The sequence below is a fragment of the Nasonia vitripennis genome, assembly GCF_009193385.2.
Source record: "Nasonia vitripennis strain AsymCx chromosome 2 unlocalized genomic scaffold, Nvit_psr_1.1 chr2_random0004, whole genome shotgun sequence".
NCBI lineage: Eukaryota > Metazoa > Arthropoda > Insecta > Hymenoptera > Pteromalidae > Nasonia > Nasonia vitripennis.
Genome location: NW_022279610.1, coordinates 1,661,290 through 1,684,286, shown reverse-complemented (window position 1 = coordinate 1,684,286; position 22,997 = coordinate 1,661,290). Strand labels below are relative to the sequence as shown.

At 38.4% G+C, this 22,997-nt stretch overlaps 1 protein-coding gene across 2 annotated transcripts in view; it reads right to left on the bottom strand.

The window, feature by feature from the left end:
* Positions 1-1,287: 1,287 nt before the first annotated feature.
* LOC100116705 (ran-binding protein 9) overlaps positions 1,288-22,997 on the bottom strand; it is a 303,718-nt gene continuing 282,008 nt past the window's right edge. Inside the window, exon 9 of one of the 2 annotated variants that reach the window (XM_031923993.2) lies at positions 1,288-1,701. Coding sequence is in view for 1 of the 2 variants with exons in the window: in XM_031923995.2 (XP_031779855.1) it covers positions 1,658-1,701 (44 nt within the window). In the remaining variant the exon portion in view is untranslated. The remainder of the gene's footprint in view (positions 1,702-22,997) is intronic. The other variant, XM_031923995.2, reaches the window with a different exon arrangement.

The following is a 22,997-nucleotide window of genomic DNA, read 5'->3' as shown; positions in this document are numbered from 1 at the left end:
TACTACCTCACGCAGTTTTTGACTGGGCACGGATGTTTCCGGGCGTACCTGCATCGGTTGAAACTAGACGACCGTCCGAACTGCCCAGTATGTTCGGATACAACCGAGGATGTCGAGCACGTCTTTTGCGAGTGCTCACGATATCATCAGGAGCGAGAAGAACTTGAGAGTTATCTTTAGACCAGAGTAACTCCTGAGTCGATTATGACGGCCATGCTGACTTCAGAGGATGGATGGTGCGCAGTCAGCAACTATGCAGCAGACATTCTTAAGAAAGTCAGAAATGACGAAGAAGACAGAAGAAGATGAAGAGGCTCAGTATGTACGTGTGTGTGTGCGACGCAGAAAATGAAGGATGACTATAGTGATGAGGACCACATCAACCAGAAGCGGGCGAAAGCCGTTCGCCCCCACCCCCACCCCGCGAAGCCTTACTTGACGGTGGTACCGCGGGGTCCAGGGGTATCGAAGATAGAGCTAGGCACCTTTACCGAGGGTCGATGAAGGCAAAGAGGGCGTTCCTTTTTACGGCTGGGTGTTTTTTCACCTGGCCGTAAGAGGGATGGGTTTAGTCGGTGTAAATCTGACACACAGCTGACATTGGGGATGGGGCTGTTCCGACGACCCAATAAACAAGGTCATGCTATGGTCTTTCTAAGATTTTCTCTAATACCTCTTTCTCCAAGAGAAACAGAAAAAACACACGCACGCGCGCGCGCGCACGGACGCACTAAAAACACACACACACACACGAGGGGGAGGCTGTACCTTCATGTGGCGCGTCCTTAGGTGGCGGATAGAGAAGTGCTCGATGTAGGCATATAGTGCTACGTTTGTACTGCTGCCTGCAGAGGGTAAGAAAGAAATAAAATATCGCCCACGGACCAAAAGCTAGACGAAGACCCGTTAAAGCCCACTACATGGAACGAGGCTCGATCTTTAGAGCATGGCTGAGCAGACGTTCGCCGGTTACCGCAATGCGACTTGACTTTAATATCCGGTTCAGAAAATACGATCTCAATACCTTTCTAATGAAATTAAACTGACCACGGGTTTAAATTCAGTTACCCCTAAAACCTAAATTTCTGGTAATTTATTCATTTTGTTTTATTAATTTTTACTGAATCTAAGCTTGAAATCACATAGATTCTGATCGGATGGAATCAAACTAACCGTTGATTTGGATTCAGGAGGCAAAAATACTATAGGATGTAAGTATCTCATATCCAGATACAAAAAAAAATATTTTAATTGTGTAGTTGTGTTGATTGAAATATTACAAAAATATTCTTTTCTTATAAAGTTTTTTTTTTTTAACAGAATACTTAAACGTTTCAAGACATGAAAAAAGTGTATCTATTTTAATGAAGAAAAACCTTGAATACAAAAACGCTATATTATAACAAAGTCAAAATCAACTTCTATTCATATTATAAGACTTAGTGATTTTGTACAATAAATATCTTCAGCAGAAGAGATTTTCCTGAGTTGTATATATTGAAATTCAAACTATCTGCATGTACAGTTAAAAAGTTACTTTGCAGGCGGCAGGTTTGAGCACGTAAGAATGCTGGATTTCCGATACAAGTTAGGGATGTACATAATGACTTGCAAAGTTTGAACGTTTGCTAATCAATGATGTTGCTGATTTCATTATCTAATATATCAAGAAGAATCTGCTCCACGTCCCATCTTGTGTTACTGAAAAAAAAATTAAATTATTACATATTCAACATTACAAAATGTAATCGTATAAGCAATTAAAACCGTTAAATAAACAATTCTATTATTTTATTTTCGATTTGTACTTCATTCACTGAACTTTAATTGATTAAATATACTTTGACTACTAGCGATATATAGAATAAATAACCTTTATTTTTATATCAAATATGCATCAAAGAAAAATATGTAAAATAAAATTTATGAAAATCAGAGTAAATTTAAGAACTGATAAACAGGAAGAGCCGTACGCTGGCATGTAAGCTGCGTTGATGCATTCCTTAAAAAAACACAATATTAGAAAGACTGATTCAGGTACATTCAGGCAGAAAAAGAGTTCCATATTTGTCTTCTTAGAGAAAAAGCTGGAGAGGGAGGGAGAGGTGAGAGAGAGAGAGAGAGAGAGAGAGAGAGAGAGAGAGAGAGAGAGCGATATTTCCTTATTCGATTGTCATAAATTGCTGTATTAACGTACCATTAAACTTGCTCTCTCTCTCTCTCTCTCTACCTCTACCATTTTGCCGTGAAGGCGAATGAAGCCCTATCTCTCTCTCTCTCTCTCTCTCTCTCTCTCTCTCTCTCTCTCTCTTCACACTAGCGAATTGGATGCTGCCCTACTAGAGGAAGCAAGAGCTATCAGCCTAGACCACCAAGGACTCATTAACATCAATGAGCTGCCTCCTCCAGAGATCCACTGGCTGCGCATCAAGGCCAGGCTGAAGGCGAAGAGAGAAAGGGATACCGCGTAAGAGACGAGAGATTTTTCATCCTCTATGGTGAGGACAGCGAACATGCCACCATCACCTCCACTGATGCTAAGCTGGAAGCTTTTTTAGCCCGGACGCCGCTAACATCCAACATGAACAACGGAAACTAAGACTCACACCTATCATCTCACCAAAACTTCCATCTAAATTATATAGCACGTCTACATCTGTTTCTAAAACATCTTTGTCTGAAGATCTAAGAGTGTGTCATTTTGATGCGAACTACCTCACAGGTCACATTAAGATGATTAAGCGTTCGACTATATTTCAGAAACGTGTAATCTTTATGCTGTCCCTTTCTTCCATGTAAACACTACAGCCGAATAGCCAGTAGCGGCACAACAGCCACATACCAGCAGAAGCGGCAGAGGGGGAGCAGAACGATAGTTGCGTAACGAGAGCGAGCACGCAGCAGCGTAGCTCGCACGAATAGTGTGTGTGTGTGTGTGCGCGTGCAGATTAGAAGCGAGCGATGACGAAGCAGCGGCGAAGTGTGCGCATCTTTGCATACTAATATGTTAATAGGTGTGAGGTGTGATTGTGCGATTTATTTCGGCGGCTCAATTCGCGCTCGCTTAGCTCCCTATAAAAGGCCATGCGCGGCCTATGCTTATTCACTAGCTCCAGCACAATTAAAGCGCACTAGTCTCTACTCACAAGCAATTTACGCCTTGAGTAGAAATACACAGAAATATTCAGATAATTTTAAAACCTGTAAAATTTCATAGATTGTAATAATTTATAACGCAATTTTAACGTATCAATTAAAAAACTTAGCATAAATACAGAATATTCTCTTTATTTATAAATTTATCTTGATTCGTATTAGATGACGCAATTTAACGCGCATGCAATAGTAAACTTTATTTAACAAAAAAAAATACTTGTTAATTTCTATTAAATTCATAACGCAACTTAAGCGTATCACTTAAAAATTTATTCATAATATAAATTATACTCTATATTTATAAAAATATCGCGACTTGTTAAAGATAACGCAATTTAAATCGTATCTAATACTAAACATCGTATAACATAAAAAATCACTCGTTGATATTCATTGTTAAGAAGGAATATATGCAATATTTATGCAATCTTCATACTAAAAGAATTGACTGAATAAATTAATTTTTTTTCCAAACATAACCTAAAGAGAGTTTATTATTGTAATATTTTCCTACTACCTCCTAATACATACTTAAATCTATAATCAATTTTCTATTGAAAGATCTGTCGTCATAATTACGACGCAGATCGATAAATGTGCATTGCCCTTCTATACAAATTCAACTTCATCTACGCGCATAGGACCGAGAAGAGTGGTGACCATTTCACTATACAGGCATGACAGAAACAGAAACGATAGAGGTGTAGCCCTATATGTTCATTATTGATTTACAGCCAGCGTTATCTCGTCATCTGACGGCGAATGGTCAAGCAAGCCAGGTAAGCCAGAGTATCTGTTCTGTGAGATCTCAACTGAGAGAGTATCGTCCATCTTCGTGGGAGTTGTGTTTCGCCCACCGCATGCACCCTTTTAACCAAGGTTCTAACTTCATTGAACAACGAACAACACATATGCACAATTATTCCACGAAGGTCATCATGGGTGATTTTAACTCTGATCAATTCCTCTCATCTGAAGACGCCAATTTCATCAGGTCATTCATTGATGAAAACTCTCTTACTTCTGTGCTATATGGTACAACCCACTACAGGCAGGACTCTGACATTTGGTTTGACCTATGCTTAATTAATGAGCAAGATCATCTACTATTACACTGGAAGACACTTTTTTCATCAACGGTCATGACCTTATCACGGCCACACTCGACTTACAGATTCCACGTCACGTACCAGCTACATACTCTTACAAAAACTACAGAGGCATCTGTGTTGAGAAGCTAAGGGACTTCCATAGCGTATGTGACTGGCCATCCCTCGCCACATCATTACTTGACGAACGCATCACCATTCCCAACGCTAACTTAACGAACGCATCACCATTCCCAACGCTAACTTAACGAACGCCACAAATCATATCGCCCCATTAAAGACTGTGACACCAGGACGTAAACGTCATCCGTGGTTCACCACGGCTCTTCGTGACCTTTTGATTGAACGGAACAGACTCTATAAACGATTTTGCAGAAGTCGATTACCTTGAGATCTATACTTTTATAGAATTGTAAGGGACAACGCTCACAGACAGGTTGAGGAGGCTAGGTTGAATTATTATATTACTATTCACGCCTGTATACCGATGTTGCAAAGATCTAGAGAAAGCTAAAAAATCTTGGTATTTCTATTTCTAAATCACCTTCACCTGCTCGGTTCTCTTGAAACGCTTCAACAGGCCAAGAGAAGCGATGTCATCCCACAGGTTGTAATTTCTTAACCACTACCAATACTGGCTCCACTACTATATCAATTTTTCAACCTTTTTCAAGCTTTCCCTCTGCCTGGAAGTCGTCACTGGTACGAGCACTAAACAAAGTCAGCTCTTCAACAGCTTTGACTGACCACCGTTCGATCTCTCTACTCTGTTTTCTATCATTGGCACTGAAGTGGCTGGCGCACAGACAAGTCTCTGAGTATCTCGAAAAAAAACTTTACCTTGAAAACTTCTAAACAAGCTTCCGCACTATCCACAGCACGCAGCCCGGCTTAATTAAGTTGACTGATAATGTCAGGCTTGAATTTTATTTATTTTATTTATTTATCTATTAGTTGTATTCTCCGCAAGTCGGTTATCTGCAATTTTCCGAATTCACGTGAGATCTGCGAATGCCGATCGACTCGAGGTGCGAGAGATAACGAGGCGAAGTAAATGACACGTCGTTTTTTATGATAAGAATATTAGCTGAGTTTTTATTGCTTGTTTAAAATTACAGGTGTGTTTTATCGATTGTTGTCTTACAAAATTGCTTGTTTCTAATTTCGTATTATGTAATTGTAGGTGTGTAAAGTGTGGAAAAGATAATGTAGAGTTTCACGGCCACGTGTACTCAGGTGTGCACAGTAGAAGCGGAGCCGAAACAATAGGGCAAGAAACCCCTGCGAACCAGTTTTGTAGCATCCCTCACCGCTATAGAAGGGGTAAGCTGCGCACAACTGCCTGCAGGGTGCCTCCGGTGCTAGTCATACTAGAATCTAGCGCGCGGTATTCGAACGGCGCGAACATTAGTATTAAACGGGCTGAAGCCTTTTACAAAAAATTTTACAATTAAGATTAAGATAATTAAAGAAAATATAGAGATATATAAAAAGTTGAAGTTAAAAAGGAAATACAAAGTTTTTCAATTTTGACTTAAATTGCGGCAGTGCGGAGGTCTCGGTGACACTCCGCAGAAGGGTATTCCACGACCTCCTCAATCTATTGACGGTTGAGAAGAATCCAAAATTAGACGAAGAGGATTCTTCCTGGTGAGGACGATGGTTTCGGAGGGAGTAGGCAAGATCCCAAATACGAATTAATATGACAGATGATCTGATGATAAATGATAAAGGTGCAAACTCTTCATAGTCGGTAGGTTGAAGAACTGAGATAAGTCCGTGTAGTCATGCTCGAGCTTTTCATCGGTCGGTTGCCCTTATAGGCAAGATACCTGATTACACGATGCTGAACAGACTCAAGTCTGTTAGCACTAACCTTAGTAAAGTGAGACCAAATAGGTGAGCAGTAGAGCAAGATCGTCAGGACAAGAGATATGTACAAGTAGGCAATAGTCATGTTCGTTTTTCCTTGGTCCTGGACCTAAGGCGTACTCGTGGGCATGGGCATAGTGGCTCCTGTTCTCTATACGTCGCTACAGTGGCTTATGGGTCCTCTCAACCCTGCCACTCATTTCTTGGCTCTAAAAAATACACGTGGGCGTTATAGTCTGCGGTTGAGAGGATACCCGTACAAGGCTTCCGATTCTTTATGCACAAATTTTGGGCTACCCTGCAGTCAGTTGAGGCACCTCCTTAGAGGCTCCCCAACCGGCCTAGTCTCTTCTTGCAAATTGTGTGCCGAAACACGGCTCCTGCCGTCCGAGACCCACTAAGCACGAGAACAGATTTGGCAGATCTGTGCGAGAGTCTAGTTTTTATTGAGCGTGGGACACTGACTAAGTGTCTGTACATGCGCACGTACGTAGTCAAATTTGTGGGTTCATGTTAAACCTCTCACAGATCCGCGTAGACTTTTTATTTACATATTTATACATTCATACATACACATATAAACATTATACATTATTCATGGACATAACTTCGTTACCTAGTAAAAGTTTTTTTTCTCACTGGTGAAAATCCACGTGTTTCCACTGTAGAGTGACAGCCAGACTTTCTCATCGGGCTGGTCATAATGCAGATAACATTGGTCCAGAATCTTTTCCCGCGTGTCTTTCCAGTTTGTGTATGAGCTTGAATCTGTGGGGATGTTTCTTAATTTCAATGAACTTTTCTTTATCCTGCATACAAGTTTCCAACTGACAGTCGTTTTTTTTTTAATTAATTACTTAATTAATTCATTGCAGGGTTTACTTACCCACCAGCAGCCCCACCTACGATGTGTCTGCAAGCAGCGCAGCACGCAGGCAGACTTACACTAGATGTGTAAGCGTTCCTTTCTATATGATCGCGTCTAGGAGTGTGCGAGTACTCGAAAAGTCGGGTTACTGGATCGAAATTATCGAGCTCAAGTCGAGTACCGGGTCGGGTCGTTACTCGAATATTTCGAACTACTCGAAGATTTCGAACTACTCGAATTTTTCGAGCTACTCGAATCTTTTGAGTTTCTCGAGTTTCTTGCACTACTCGAGATTATTTTTTAATCATATATTTATCAAACCACTCGAAATTTTATAATTATATTTACCCATGTTTAAATAATATTTCATTGTTAGCTGGTGGAATCGGTTCTATCCTAACAGTATAATATTAAAATGTCTATATATATATATATATATATATATATATATATCTTCCTATATTATATAGATGCATGTGTAAAATGTCAATAACCCCTCCGCGCCCCTCCACGCCCCTCCGCGCCCCATCCGCAGCCCCTCCATAACCCCTCCGCATTTTCACGTGAAATCATTTCAAAATCTTACTTTCACCAATATTAAGGTTTAAATGGATTATAAGATAGGTATAACAAATATATAGTTAAAGAAGAAAAAAATGTTTGATCTTCGATTTGACAGAGGACCACCCATATATATATATATATATATATATATATATATATATATATATATATATATATATATATATATATATATATATAACGATTAAATTATTTGTAATACCTTTCTCTTGTAAATCACCAATCAATTCACTTTGGCTTCCTCTTTCAATAATCATGTAACTATCATCTTTCGTTATTTGAACATCTAATTTAAAATGACCGTCAGTTATGGCACCAAAAATAAAGAATTGCAAGCCTTAAACAATAAAGAAACTACTTTAACAGCATGGTTTAAATTAAATAAAATTGATGATTTTGTAAAAACACTTAAATATGTTGAACTGCCTGAATATTATAGATTTAATAAAAAATCAAAATCTTGGATAAAACGTTCACGTTCTTCTCAATACAATACTATTGCTCGACTTAATATCGTATCACCAAAAGATACTGAGAGATTTTTTTTTATATTAATACTAAATCGAGCAAGAGGTCCAACTTCATTTGAAGATTTGAAAAATCATAAAGATATAGAGTATCAAACATATAAAGACGCAGCACTTGCAATGGGCTTAATAGAAGATGATTCACATATTTTTATTATTTTTGAAGAAGCTTGTCACATCATGTTACCATTTCAATTACATAAATTTTTTGCATGGTTTATTTTAGCAGAAAACATACAGGGTAATACAATTTGGAACAAATTTAAAAATTATTTCACCGAAGATTTTAAGACAAATAAAGAGAATAATGCTCTATCTCATATTCAAATTATATTAGAGAATGAAGAAAAATCAACAATTGACCGATGATCAAAAGGCAATTTTTGAAGAGTTGACAATGAACACAAAATTTATTTCATTGATGGACCTGGAGGTTCGGGAAAAACATTTTTATATAAAACATTAATTTATTATTACATGTCATTAAACAAAAAAGTTTTATCAATGGCATGGACTGGTATCGCGTCTATTTTGTTATCTAGGGGATTTACAAGTCATCGAACCTGCAGATTGCCTTTAGATTTAAATAATATTGAAAGTGCTTTTTTGAAATTAGAGTCTGACAAAAAAGATTAAGAGAGGCAGATTTAATAATTTGGGATGAAGATTCAATGATACCTAAAAAAGCTTTAGAAATTATTAATCGTACTTTACAAGATGTATGTCGTAACGATATTCCTTTTGCGGGAAAATTAATAGTATTAGGAGATTTCAGACAAATTCTTCCAGTAATTAAAGATGGATACCGAAACTCTATCATAGAAGAAACAATTAAATATTCAACTTTGTGGCCTCTTTTTAAAATCTTGAAGCTCAATAAAAATATACGTTCGAATAATGTCGAATTTTCCTCTTTTTTGTTAGAAATAGGAGAAGGTAAAGTAGATACATTTGAAATTCCTCAAAAATGGAAAACTACCGATGTTTGCAATGAAATTTATAAAAATATTAATTTAGGTGCTTCCGTTAGTAGCATGCTCTTAGCTCCTCATAATGAAGACATCAAAATTTTAAATAACAAAGTTCTTTAATTATTACATGGTGAATCAAAGACATATTATAGTGTAGATTATGCAACACATAAAGGAGTAGATCAAACAGAGGAAAATCTTCATTTAAATTATCCAGTTGAAATGTTGAATAATATCAGAGAAGGTTTTCCACCACATAAACTTAATTTGAAAGTAAATGCAATAGTGACGTTAATTAGAAATTTAAGTATTACAGATGGTTTATGTAATGGCACTCGTTTAAAGATTACCAAATTATATGAGTATAACATTGAAGCAGAAATAATTACAGGCGAAAACATTGGACAGAAAATTTTTATACCGAGAATAACACTAAACACCGAAAATTCATCTTCATTTCCATTTACTCTTTTTAGAAAACAATTCCCAATCATATTAGCGTTTGCCATAACGATAAATAAATCACAAGGCCAAAGTTTTGATTCAATAGGAATTTTTTTGAAACGACCATTGTTTTCGCATGGTCAATTATATGTTGCATTATCTCGATGTCGAAATCCTGATAATATACGTATTCAGAATGAGTCAGGTGAATCAATACAAAATATTGTTTGGAATGAAATTTTAAATATTTGACTCAAAACTGTTTAGCCAATTCTTAGGGTTTTCGATCATACAATAAATTATTATTCAATTTTTTTTAGATTTTTTTCAAATAAAAGACATGTATTTATATGAACTTCTTGTTGCTTTTCAATTTCGAATTTTAAAATCATTTTGTAGACATTCAAATTAGTATGCATACATAATTCTTTTTAAAATTATTTTACAAGAATCATCAATATACACAATGCAGAACAAAACAGAAAGATAAATGATCGTTTAATAAGAATAATGAGTTAATTTCATATTATTATAGGACATGATATAATAATGTCTAATTAATTTATAAATATTAAATGATTATTTAACATCTTTACTTAAAAAAAGTTTCCATTGAGATTTCGTCCTGTTAAAAAATATAGAAAAAAATCAAGATTTATTATCAAATTAACTACGTATTTAAATTTCTTTTTTCAATATGAATACGTAAAATTAATTAACTGATAAAAATTAATAAAAGTTAATTTTTCTTAATTATATCATATTTTACGTAATTCAAAGGCGAAAAATTTAATTTAAATACAAAATTGATTTGATAACAAATTGATTAATATCCATTATTTTTAACAAGATATTATTTAGATTAAATGCATACATTAAAAATATTAAAATGATCATAAAGATTGTAAACTTTTTTTAAGTAAATATGTTTCTGCAGGATGGAGGATGGTATTAGGTGGAGTCTTAGGGGAGGAGGACTGGTATCTAAGACTCCCGTGGTTATATGGCTCTAGGCGATGATTCCACGGTTTTTTATTAAATTGTTATATAAAAAAAATCAAACTGTTAACAATAGATAATTTCTAACTTGATATATATCCAAATCAATAGTATAATTTTATTTACTAAATGCAACTATTGTTCATAGTAGCCTTTATTTTACATAATTATATCATGTCATATAATTACGTAAAATAATTAGCAAATTTTTTAAATAATAATTTAAGAAAAACAAAAAAAAATCAACGCGCCTGAAACACATTGTATATCTATATTATAATGTGCTTCTGACAGTACCTCTTGGGTGGTGTGAAAATCTGTCGTTATTATCTTCTTAATTTAAACTTTAACCCATCGTTATACCATTTTTCCAATAAAAGAAATTTTGTCGATCTTCTTAATTTGATTATAACACATCATTATACCATTATTAAAAAAATGGAACTTTTGAAATCTTTTTGACTAAGTTTTATAATAATCATTTTTGAAGGGGCTAACGGAGTGGCCAGCGGCGGGGCGCGGAGGGGCGCGGAGGGGGGCGGAAGGGCAAAGAGCTTCGAAAATAACGTCAATTTTGAAACGATTTCACGTGAAAATGCGGAGGGGCTGCGGAGGGGCTGCGGAGGGGGTGCGGAGGGGCGCGGAGGGGTTATTGACATAAATTTACACATGCATCTATATAATATAGGAACATATTATATATATATATATATATATATATATATATATATATATATTCATTTTTTAATTTATAAATAACTGTAAAAATAATTACCAAGGATGCTTTATCTTTAATAAATCTATATCTTATTTTTAATTTAATATGAATTACACACGTAGAATTCACCATATTCATTCATTTTATATTTGATCAATTTAAATCAAAATCCAAGCTTAAGAATCTTACTTTATTGCTTCCTCCTAGAGGAGGCTTTGTAATAGTAAAATTTTCAGTTTCGCTAAAACTTCATAGAAACGTATTTTAAGGTGTTTGGAGTTCGAATCGTGTGTTTTTAGATATTGTCCGTGCGGATGGCTGTGTGTGTATCCCGTCGTATTTCTGGAACCACGTAGTATTGCCACGTAAATTTGACGTGCATTTATGTTCTTTGATTCTTTAGGAAAAATAATTTTTTTAATTTTGACAATTGTGACCTTATCAAACTTATCAAACTTCTTTAAAATTACTTCGGAGAAAGGTAAACTTTCTATAAAATTTCTTATAAAATAATATAAGACGTCTAGAAAGCATTGTGCCGAGACAGGATCATAAGTTTTTAGTGTTCCATATTATTGTGACGAGTAACAAAAGTTCCACCGGCGATTCGCCAGATCGTGCGCTCCCGTCCTGGTGAAACTAAGGTTCATTCCTAACCTCCAAAGCCAGCCTTACGCCGACATCTCACGACTCGCTTTATCTCTGTGTGCACATAAAGAGAAGAACGAGACGAGCGACGAATATTTGTGAAGCCGTGCGCTCACGACACCACAAATCCGAGGGATAACCTCAAAACACCGTGACACTATCCCGACCATTCCTGTGCGCAGACAGAGCGGTCGGAATCGTTGTTACACGACACATTCAGATCGGCGTAGCCGTGCGCACACGACTACACCGTCCCGAATGAATTCCTAACCTCGAAATCCACCACCGACCCGTCATACCGCAACCGAACCGATACACCGGAGCCGCGTCCGCCGAATCATTATTGTAACGAAATCGCGTATATATTCTTGTAATTTGTTAACCGCGTTAGTTTAAAAAATTCTACTTGTAAAGGCGAAGTATTTTGAACGAGACGCATAATTGATTTCTGTTTCAGCTGGGATTTAACAACTGATTCCAAATGCTATTGTTTAACTAGGAAATAGATTTTATTATTGTTGAGAATATAAAAACAGGCTCTTTTTTGCCCCTTTCCCCTATCCAGATCCTGGAACCGACTGACTATCCAGTCTCTTGAGGAAAGATAAACTGCTACAATCAATATACGCTAATGAATGTAGTGAAATCAGTTTTAAAAATGTCAGGTGTTAAAAATCTGCACACTGACAAAAATCATTACTACAAGAAGAATCAATCTCACTATAACTGTAAGGTGAAAATCTGCTTTGTGTTGCATGATTCTATCACACCTAATCTGAATGTGCTAAAACTAATCCAAATTATCTTGTGCAAAAAATGAGCTAATCATAAATTAAAAAATCAAGTAAATTCCTCCTAAGTATATAGAAGAATCATTTAAACACAAATTGGATCTTCATCTTATATAAAAAATAAGATGGTTGTACTTTTCAAAATTATTCTTTTAATTCTTACTTGCCGTCCCGTTGTCTTACAGTCTATCGATGAAACACCATTATTATTGTCAATCATAAACAAAAAAAGTGTTTGACAGCTGGAAAACCCAATTATTTATTATTTATACCCGGTCATTACAACAATATTCAGTTGAAAAATTTCAAGGACATTATGCTAGGAGTTACATTTTTGCAAAAACTGTTTCTACGCAAAAATACATCAGATGATAATTTATGCATTTCAACATTTCAAGCAACTTTCAATCACGATGGTTTTTTTGTAGGTGCAGTACTTTTTGAGATATGTTTTAAAAAACCATGAGTTTGCCGTTATTATTGTTAATAACAAACATAGAAAGTATTTGCTAGGAGGAAAACCAAGTTATTTTCAATAAGCGCTATAAAGCACGGGCTCCAAAAATTGCATGTAACTGCATAGCATATGCATATTCGACCCTAGCAGCGATAAAGAAACGGCTGCAAGCCGTGAAATGAGGAAAAAAACTCGAGCACTCGCGCTCCGCGCAAAATGTTTACACGCATTAGCTGATCAATTAACCTAACCTGATAAGACATGGCGCGGCCGTTTTTTCATTCAAAATTATTACCGTTGTGTGTACAGCAATCAAGCTTCTTTACGTCTATAATAAAACGGAAAAGTCAACAGGACATATGATTTAAATTCTATTATATTTTTAATATCTATCAAGTAGCCTTTGTAATAATTAAAGAATCGTATCTACAGGGTGGACCATTTTAATCTATTATGGGAAATATCTCAGATTTATTGTTGGATACAGAAAAATGTTTTAGACAAAAGTTTTAGAGGTCAAAGAAAGTCAACTTTCGGTACCAACAACTTCGAGCTTGAACTTGCTTTTGAAGGTCATTTCAAGGTCAAGATCATTTTTTTAAATAGGAAGACCTACTTTTGACTCCGGATTTGAAAAGTGCAGAAAATTTTACGTTCAAAATGATATTTTGAACAAGGTCACGGAAGGTCATATGAAGGTCAAATTTACGAAAATTATTAAATAATGCGTGTTAGCTCGGAATAACAGTTGGAAACATCAAAATGTTTTTAAAAAACGTTGTCAACGGTGGAGAGTTTCACTTTCTGGTTGCAATAACCTTGACCTTGAATTTGGTTCTCAAGGTTATGTCAAGGTCAAAGTGATTTTTCAAGCGAGAACCCCTGCTTTTGATCTCCGATTTGGTAAAAATAAGAGAATGCCCGTTGGAAATGCTAATCAAGGTATAAAATGCCTGATTACCCCCCAAATGAAATTGTGGACATGATTATGATTTTAGGAGAGTGCCGAGGTGTTTTAACAGTTCTCGCAGTTGTTCACCTTAATCCTTACATTAGTTCTCGAGAAATTTAAAGACATCATGGAATACCAAAATCAACAGTTCTTAGGATCCTCAAAGCCCAAAGGTATCATGCTTACCACATCACATTAATTCAAGAACTAACGCTTCGGCATTTTGCACAACGTCTTCAGTTTTGTCAATGGGCATTACAGCATCCAGAGTTGTTCACATTTGTTATGTTTTCAGATGAAGCAACTTTTAAAAACACTGGGGAACTAAACAGACATAACTGTCATTACTGGTCAGATGTGAATCCACTTTAGCACAGAACAGTTGATAATCAACATCGTTGGAGTTTAAACGTTTGGTGTGGAATTGTAAATGAATATGTAATTGGTCCTTATTTTTTTTAACGGTAATATCAACCAACACAATTTTTTGGAGACCATTTACCTGGCTTGCTTGAAGATGTCGATTTAGAGACCAGGCAAAGAATGTGGGTGCAATTGGTTGGTGCACCACCACATTTTGCACGGATTGTAAGAACCTTTCTTAATGAACGATACCCAAACCAATGGATTGGATGTGGAGGTCCAGTTGCATGGCCTCCTAACTCGCCTGACCTAACTTCACCTGACTTTTACCTTTGGGGATATTTGAGAAACACTTGTTACGAACAGCAACCAACGACACGAGAAGACATGATGGAACGCATGCGAACAGCTTGTGCAGAAATTCCAAGAAATGTCTTGCTTTCCACGGTAAGACAATTTTTGAGAAGAATTCAACTTTGTATCGACGCAAACGGTCGTCAGTCACTGTAATAAAGCACCCCAAAGGAAACATAATCCTATTGCGTCCACGTCGTTGTTTCTGGGTAACGCTAAAAATAGGAAGTAAAAAGCTTTGAGAAAGTCATAGGTACTTGGCTGATTTTCTATCTTTAAAAAAAAGTAAAATACCAAGTGAGAAAGATTTGTCTTAAAAAAATAAATGGATTTCATGTAATTTTTTTATATTTTAGGCTAATTTTACCTCAAAATTAGACAGATGTTCAAGGTATTTGATGTCTTTTGACCTTCAAATATTTATTTTTATCTTTTGAAGTGCACTGTAAATTGGCCTTGGCACGACCTTACCATGACCTTGATTAGCATTTCCAACGGGCATTCTCTTATTTTTACCAAATCGGAGATCAAAAGCGGGGGTTCTCGCTTGAAAAATCACTTTGACCTTGACATAACCTTGAGAACCAAATTCAAGGTCAAGGTTATTGCAACCAGAAAGTGAAACTCTCCACCCTTGACAACGTTTTTTAAAAACATTTTGATGTTTCCAACCGTTATTCCGAGCTTTGACCTTCATATGACCTTCCGTGAACATTTTGAACGTAAAATTTTCTGCACTTTTCAAATCCGGAGTCAAAAGTAGGTCTTCCTATTTAAAAAAATGATCTTGACCTTGAAATGACCTTCAAAAACAAGTTCAAGGTCAAAGTTGTTAGTACCAAAAGTTGACCCCCTTTGACCTCTACAACTTTTGTCTAATCATTTTTCTGTATCCAACCATAAATCTGAGATATTTCCCATAATAGATTAAAATGGTCCACCCTGTATATCTATAGCTATGACTGACTGAAAGAAAAAAAAGAGACTCGGAGGGGCAAAAAAATTAATTTTTTTCGAAAAATTAATTTTGAATCTTAATTATTTTACAAACGAGCAATTTTCCCAACAAAATAATATGGTAATTAGAAAGATCTTTGAAATTGTATACTGTTAAGTGACGAAGTTTCTGGATAAATATTCAGAAATATTAAATCAAGAAAAACAAAGACAGTAGGAAAAATCCAGAAACTTCGACGCTTAACGAACGCAAGAAGTAACCCTATACCAAAAACAAACTCCTCCTCCCTCGGATGAAAGCGCGCGTGCACAGTCGACGCTGCAGTTTAGCCGTTGACCTTAGCTTAGGCCCATAAGGCATTCTAATGAGTAAGAAAGAGAGCGCGGCTAGGCTGAAGTGCGAAGAGAGGAGAAGTAAGCACCCTGCGTGGGAGAAAGCCTCGACTCTCTCTGTAGTACCACCTCCCCCGAATCTCCATTCCAGTGTGTGCGATCCAAGGATGAGGACGCATTTTATCCATTTTTGAGTATTATATTGAGTTCTATAATAGAGTTTCAATCTGAGTTTTGGTTAAGCGTCATAGTAAAAGTTTAATTAGAACCATGCGTCAAAATGTATGTACTAGAAAATATTCAAATCACGAAAATAAAACCCAGAGAAAGAAGATCTACCGCATTGAGTCTTAATTAATTTGACGTCACGTCTGATTATTTTGCCAAACCCAATCCCAAGTGGTTTTTAGAGAACGGATCATTCCGATTTTGGGGATAGTGTGGTATTGTCTTAAGTCAACTCAACAGCCATCTACGTCTACGAAACAAAGTAAGTGAAATATACTAGATATATTCAATCACCGTCGTCAATATTCAAATTCAAACAAACAGTCGAGCCGCGGCAGCTAACAGGTCGTATTGGCGTCTCCTGTAAAGGGGGCTGGTTGGTTCGTGTTCCCGGGAATTATTAGTTAAAAGGGCAGTAAAAACTGCTACTTAACATATACTCATACATAAACATCAACAGGAGATCGAATAAAATATTTACAGAATTCGTAAAACGTAAATAGGTTATTTATCCAATTTAAAGTATAATAGGTCGCGGCGCGCTCCCGACGGCACAGTGTATAAAATTTATACTTGCCATCGGGGCGCTTCTGCGCACCTTGGTGTCTTATAGAACAAGAAAAATGTTTACTGCTTTTATATATGGATATTTTATATTAAATCAAACCTTACGTGTAATTTAGCTGCCTTTTATAAAAAAATTTATTTGAAAACATTTAAAAAAGCATTAACATACTATATATTATAACAATATATTACTTATTGGAACTATAAATTTAGTTGAAGGAAGCTGCGTGCCAATAAATTGGCAGCAGTTTTCTTATCTGTATTCCTAATTTCTGACTCTAACTTCGTTTCTGTCTTACTGACTTTATGTCATACTATAGGGATATATCCTTATTGTTTATCTTTATCCTGATCAATATCTCTACCTTTATATCGACCTTGTATCTCTACGTTTATCCCCGACCATGCCCGTTACAAACTCTATCTCTATCATCTCTATCTTTGTCGTTCCCTATTGCGTTTTATTTTAATTAAACTGTTACTTTCTCCATCTCTATTCGTATATCTCACTTTACCTCTATCTTTATCTTTTTTTTTAATATTTGATTTCAATTCTCATCTTTATGCGCTAATCTACAAATTTATTTTCTAAGTAACTTTTTTTATCTTAATTTCTGTTTCTATCCACAGCTTATTTACTTTCTCTTCTACCTCTATCTTTATTTCCCATTTCAATCTCTACGACAATGTTTATCACGAACTTGTATAACCTTGGAATCAAACTATTATTTAGTATCTGTATTTATTATTATTACTATTATTATAATCATTAGTATTATATTTTATTCATTTCCGACATTATCTGCGAGTTTATTATTGTATTTATCTTTATAACAATCCTGATTTCTTTCCTTATCTATTTTTTCAGATATCACCTCTGTCATAGATCTATTTCTATATGTCTTCCTTTAACTTTTCATCCACGTCTATACTCATTACAGCTTCTATATAACTCAATCTCGATTGCGATCCTTACATTTTTTGGCTCTTTTGTCTTCTATCCACTTCTACATCTGTCTTTTTCAAATTAATCTTTATCTAAATCACCGTTTTGATTGTCTTTTTGTAAATTGAACTTTATCTGAGTATTAACTTTATCTACCTTACCTTGTGTTTTTAGGGTTTTAAGCTTTATTCTTAGTCGCTATCGTTTTTCAAAACGCTTATCTGTCTTTATCCCTATCCTTGTTATACTTTTTATTATTTTCTTAATCTTTAAGACTGTGCATCGCGTATTATATCGATACCTCCATTTTTTACTATTTATTATTATACACTTACAATTAGTATTATACACTATTTCCGATCACTGTCCGTATGTCTTTCTTATATCTTTGGGAGTTGCGAAAGTGTACAGAGTGCGAGCTGCGTCAGAAAATAAACGAACGTTGAAGATCGAACTTGTGATATGGACTTTGTCTTTATTCAGTTACAGAGTTGTTACAAGCGACTGTCTGTGAGCGTATGACTTTAGCCACAGTACCCCCTTGCTCCCTGATCGTCGAGATGTTGGCTGGTGTGGTTCCCTCACGTTCTGGTCGTGTGCTTGTTGGCTCGTCTGCCTCTAGGATGTTTGTGGTGTCGGTGTTTGCTCGGTAGGCGTGTCAAATGGAAGTGGCGGTGTTGGTGTCGTCCAAGGTATAGACAGGTTTTAGCCTATCGATAGAAACCGTCGTGTCTTCGCCGTGCACGTTGACAATAAATGTTTTGTCGCGGCGGCTAACGACTTGAGACGATGCCATACGACTTGAGTCCGTCGTATGGCATACGGAGCTAGATTTTTACGTCATCATGGCGTATGAAAACATGATCCGATATTACCAGGTCCTTGAAAACGAAAGTTTTCGCTGTGTCATGTCGCGTATCGGCTGCTGGTCTTAGCCGTTGCAGGTATTCTCGCAGCTGCCTGATAAGAAACGCCAGATCTTCGTTCTGGCGTTCGTCGGAGGCAAAAAACTCTTCAGGTAAACGCAGAGGTTTACCGTTAAATGAATTCTACTAAGGTAGCTGAAATCGTCCTTCCACGCTGCTTGTATGACTAGGAGGACGGTGGACAGAACCTGCATCCACGTGTTGTCTTGGTGGCATCGGATGGCGGCTTTCAGCTGTCGGTGAAGTCATGCACCGTGCCGTTTGCTTGCGGATGGTGAGCGGTCATTCGCAGGCGAGTCGAACCGGTTAATCAGCTAAGCAATTGAAAAAGGTATAACTCGAATTACTGACCTTGATCGGCAGGGTAAAGCGGCCGGCGTAGAAAGCGCGAGCGTCTGTCTCGGCTTCCTGGTCCGGTATCGAAAAAGCTTTTTGCCAACGCGTGTAACGGTCCACGCACGTGTAACAATATTTCTGACTTTCAGATGGTGGCATAATGATGATGTCGATGTGCACGTACTAGAATCTCGCAGATGGTGGCGTGAAATCTCCGATTAGTGACGAAAGGTGACGGGAGGTCTTTCACTGTTGGCACTGGATGCAGACTTGTGCCCATGTCTAGCAGTCCGCCTTAATGGACGGCAACGCGTAGCGTTGTGTCATGGAGCTTGACGGAGGCTTCAACACCTAGATGAGCGAGATTGTGCACTGCGTTAAATGCTGCTCTGCGGAAAGTCGCCGTAATGGAGAGTCGCGCAGTGTTTATCAACCCATCGCACAGGATTTTCGCGTCGGTCTCTGGAATCTGTACCAGCTCAACTTGGAAGCCATGATCTGTCGATTTTATCTTTTGGAGCTCTGCGTCGCCTTGTTATGCGTCTGCCAGCTCGCTGTAGACGATCGGCGTAGTCATTGTTTTGATGCGTGATAAGGCATCTACGACGACGTTGTCTTTGCCGGAGATATGTCATATGTCTGTCGAGTATTGGCCGATAAAGTCTAGGTGTCGGGCCTGCCTCAGTGATGCTTTCTCTTGTTACATTTAAATGAAGGGGAAGTGGAGGAGAGGTAAAAAGATAGAGGGGAAGGTGAAGGGGAAGTAAAGGGGGCAGAGGTATGGTGGGGGGGGTAGAGGGGGGTGGAGAGGTAGGTGGAGGGGAAGTGAAAGGGGTGGAGGGGCCAGCAAGCAAATAACGTAATTTTTAAAACGATTCAACGTTATTTAGTGGAGGGGAAGGGGAAGGTGGAGGGGCAGTGGAGAGAAGTGAAGGGGGTGGAGGGGATTGGAGGGCCTCAAAATAACGTAGTTTTTTAAACAATTTAACGTTATTTGGTGGAGGGGAAGTGAAGGGGAAATGAAGGGAGGTGGAGAGGAGCAGAGAGGGTGGAGGGGGTAAATCACGCTTACAACTATATAATATAGGATGAGATATATATATATATATATATATATATATATATATACAAGATCAAGTGACCGATTAATTGCACAATAGTCAGCCGCATAAAAATTACGTTTTCTGACACTACACACATTAAAAGTAGCGCGAGGTGATGCAATTTCAAGAAGATGAGCTGAGTGGTGAGAGTCCGGAGGGAAGATGGGGTCCTGAAGATCTAGTGAGGAGACCAATCCAGCAGGAGCGAAGAGAAGATCCAATGAGTAGCCCTTGGTCACCAGCAAAGGCAGGCACTGGGTAAGGTTGAGAGAAGAGTAGGCTGAGCAGATGATCTCCGCAGAAACTCTGAGGTTCGGTTCAAGATAGTCAGTGGTCTTGAACATCAGCGGGTCAGCACTCCATGCTAGGTGTGGAAGATTGTAGTTACCTACAATAATAAATTTGTGGTCTATAAATTTATTCGCAACATTTTCAAAGCAGACAGCATGCTCCTTGAAAAGGGAACTATCAGACCTCGGTTGAAAGTAACATACACCCAGGATAATTTTACTAGATGGTAGTCTGATAAAAAGATGCTCCACTGAAGACACCACGTCAACTCTCTGTGCGATAATAGAACTCTTGACAGCGATAAGCACACTACCTCCACGAGATATAGCAGATGCAGACATATTCCAGTGGTACCTGAAGATACTGTAGTTCCTCAATTCCAGTTCGCTGGAAGAAAAGTCAGGCTAAAGCCAGGTTTCGGTCAGAATGACATCAGGCAGAAAAGAGAGCTGATAGAAGTTGGATTTAAAAATAGATACCTTGACGTGGCCACTGACCGAGTATGCATTTAAAAAATAAATAAGGATCCTCTCTGCCTCAGCGGACCCTGGACTAGTTTGTTGAGTGGTTTTTAGAGTTGCGAACACTGGATCGCTTCCTGACGTCGACCAGGGTAGGCGTACCATGTATGAATCTGACAGTCTTCAGTGAGTCAGGATTAGCACTATTATATGCATTCGAGTGTGCGAGAGCGCGCGTGTGTTTGTGTGAGTTATAGGTGCAGCGCGTTGGCACCAGAAGGTGCTGACGCCCGGACGAGCCAGCAACCATCCCGATCAGCACGAAAAGAAGGAGGCCAGTTAGTCCGCCACCACCATCCAGAGGACCAGAGCAGCCAGCAACATCGGCGTGGGAGAGCTGAGGAAACCAGCCGCCACCAGGTCCACGAGGAGTCAGGGAGGCGCCGACGGAAGCATCGACGGCTGTCCACCGGGCTCCTTGAGGAGAGAAGCGAGCGAGTAAGAATAAAATAGAGAGAGAGAGAGAGAGAGAGAGAGAGAGAGAGAGAGAGAGAGAGAGTTGCTTGGTCGCGGAGTTGGCGCTGTGCGACCGAGGCTTCCTTTTCTTTAACCACCCCAGAAGGCTCTCCGAATTGCTGACTGTTGCTGTTGCTGCCGCTACGATTGTAGCTGCTTGCAGCTTGAGGCCAGCGTGCATGATGCAGCACTCTTGAACTGGAGCTGGGTGTGCTGGACATTAAGGACTCCAATAGCTGCCACAAGTGTTTGGCTTCTTAGTGTAAGACGTAAGTGGTGTATTCTCCTGCTCCTCAGCTACCATGAGCGAACGCAGCAGAGTCTGTCCATAATGCAAAGTAGACGTATCGGAGGGAGTATTCTGTGCTGGGTGCGGCAGACTTTACCACACTTCATGCTCGGACAGAGTTGGTGCAGACGATCAGGACGGATTTTCCAAGTACAGTAAGCCTCTCGGGTCTCCAGTGATAGGATCCCAACAGCCTTATATCCCATCGAACGGTGCTGAAGCTGCAATGCCACCGGACTCTGGCCATTCCTCCAGGGCCACGCCCCCAGCCACAGCTTTGGATCCAACAGACCTGATTAGGGAATTCCAGTGCCTCCCCTTCTGGATTAAGAACCAGCTGAGCACCACCAACAGCTGTCTATAGGTCAACACCTATGTCCTAAAGTCCACTTACGAGAATCTTCGCAAACTACAGGCCAGTTTGTCTGACCTGGATGGGAAAGTCAGCCAGAACGCTCTTGAGATTTTCAATCAAGGCTCAGATGGGCAAGCTCTCAACTTCTACGTGCCCAGCTGATCAGCCAATCTCTGGCGTCACTTCACAGCCAGCATCGCCTATGGAGTCCGTTGCTGCTAAGCTTCAGGATCGCCTCAACAGGGCCTCAAACATAATCCTGTACAACCTCCAAGTACCAGCCGGTGAGGATTTATTGCAGGAAGTTCGTGAGGCTTTGAGTAACATCAGTGGCCTTAACTTGGCACACATCACTGCCAGAAGGTTTACTAGGCCTACTCACAGCGGATTCCCTGCACCTGTCATCGTCAGGCTTTTTTCTAGAGGTGAGGTTGGTCGAGTGCTGCGAAACTGGAGGAGTCTCCCAGATGGTATTTAGGAGGCGGCTTATCGCACCAAAGCCCAGAGAGATGTCTATAAGAAGCTATGACTGGAAGTTGATACCTACAACAAAAGCCTCGCTGACAAGAAGAGAGTCCGATACGTTAATGGCTCACCAGTACTCTCCTTGGAAAAAAAACTAATGCAGGTCTTTCACTCTAATTTTACTGTTTATTATTAGAACGTTCACTTAATTAAGAAGCCTGCTCGACGCCGCTCGAACTCAAAACTAACCTTCATATGTTCTCATATTCTCCAGATTTGAATTTCATCGTTTTCACCGAGACCTGGCTTACCCCGGACATCAACTCCACTGAGCTTGGCATGGCTGGCTATGCAGTGCATCGCTGTGATAGAGATGTGACTCCATCGGGTCTCTCGAGAAAAGGAGGTGTGCT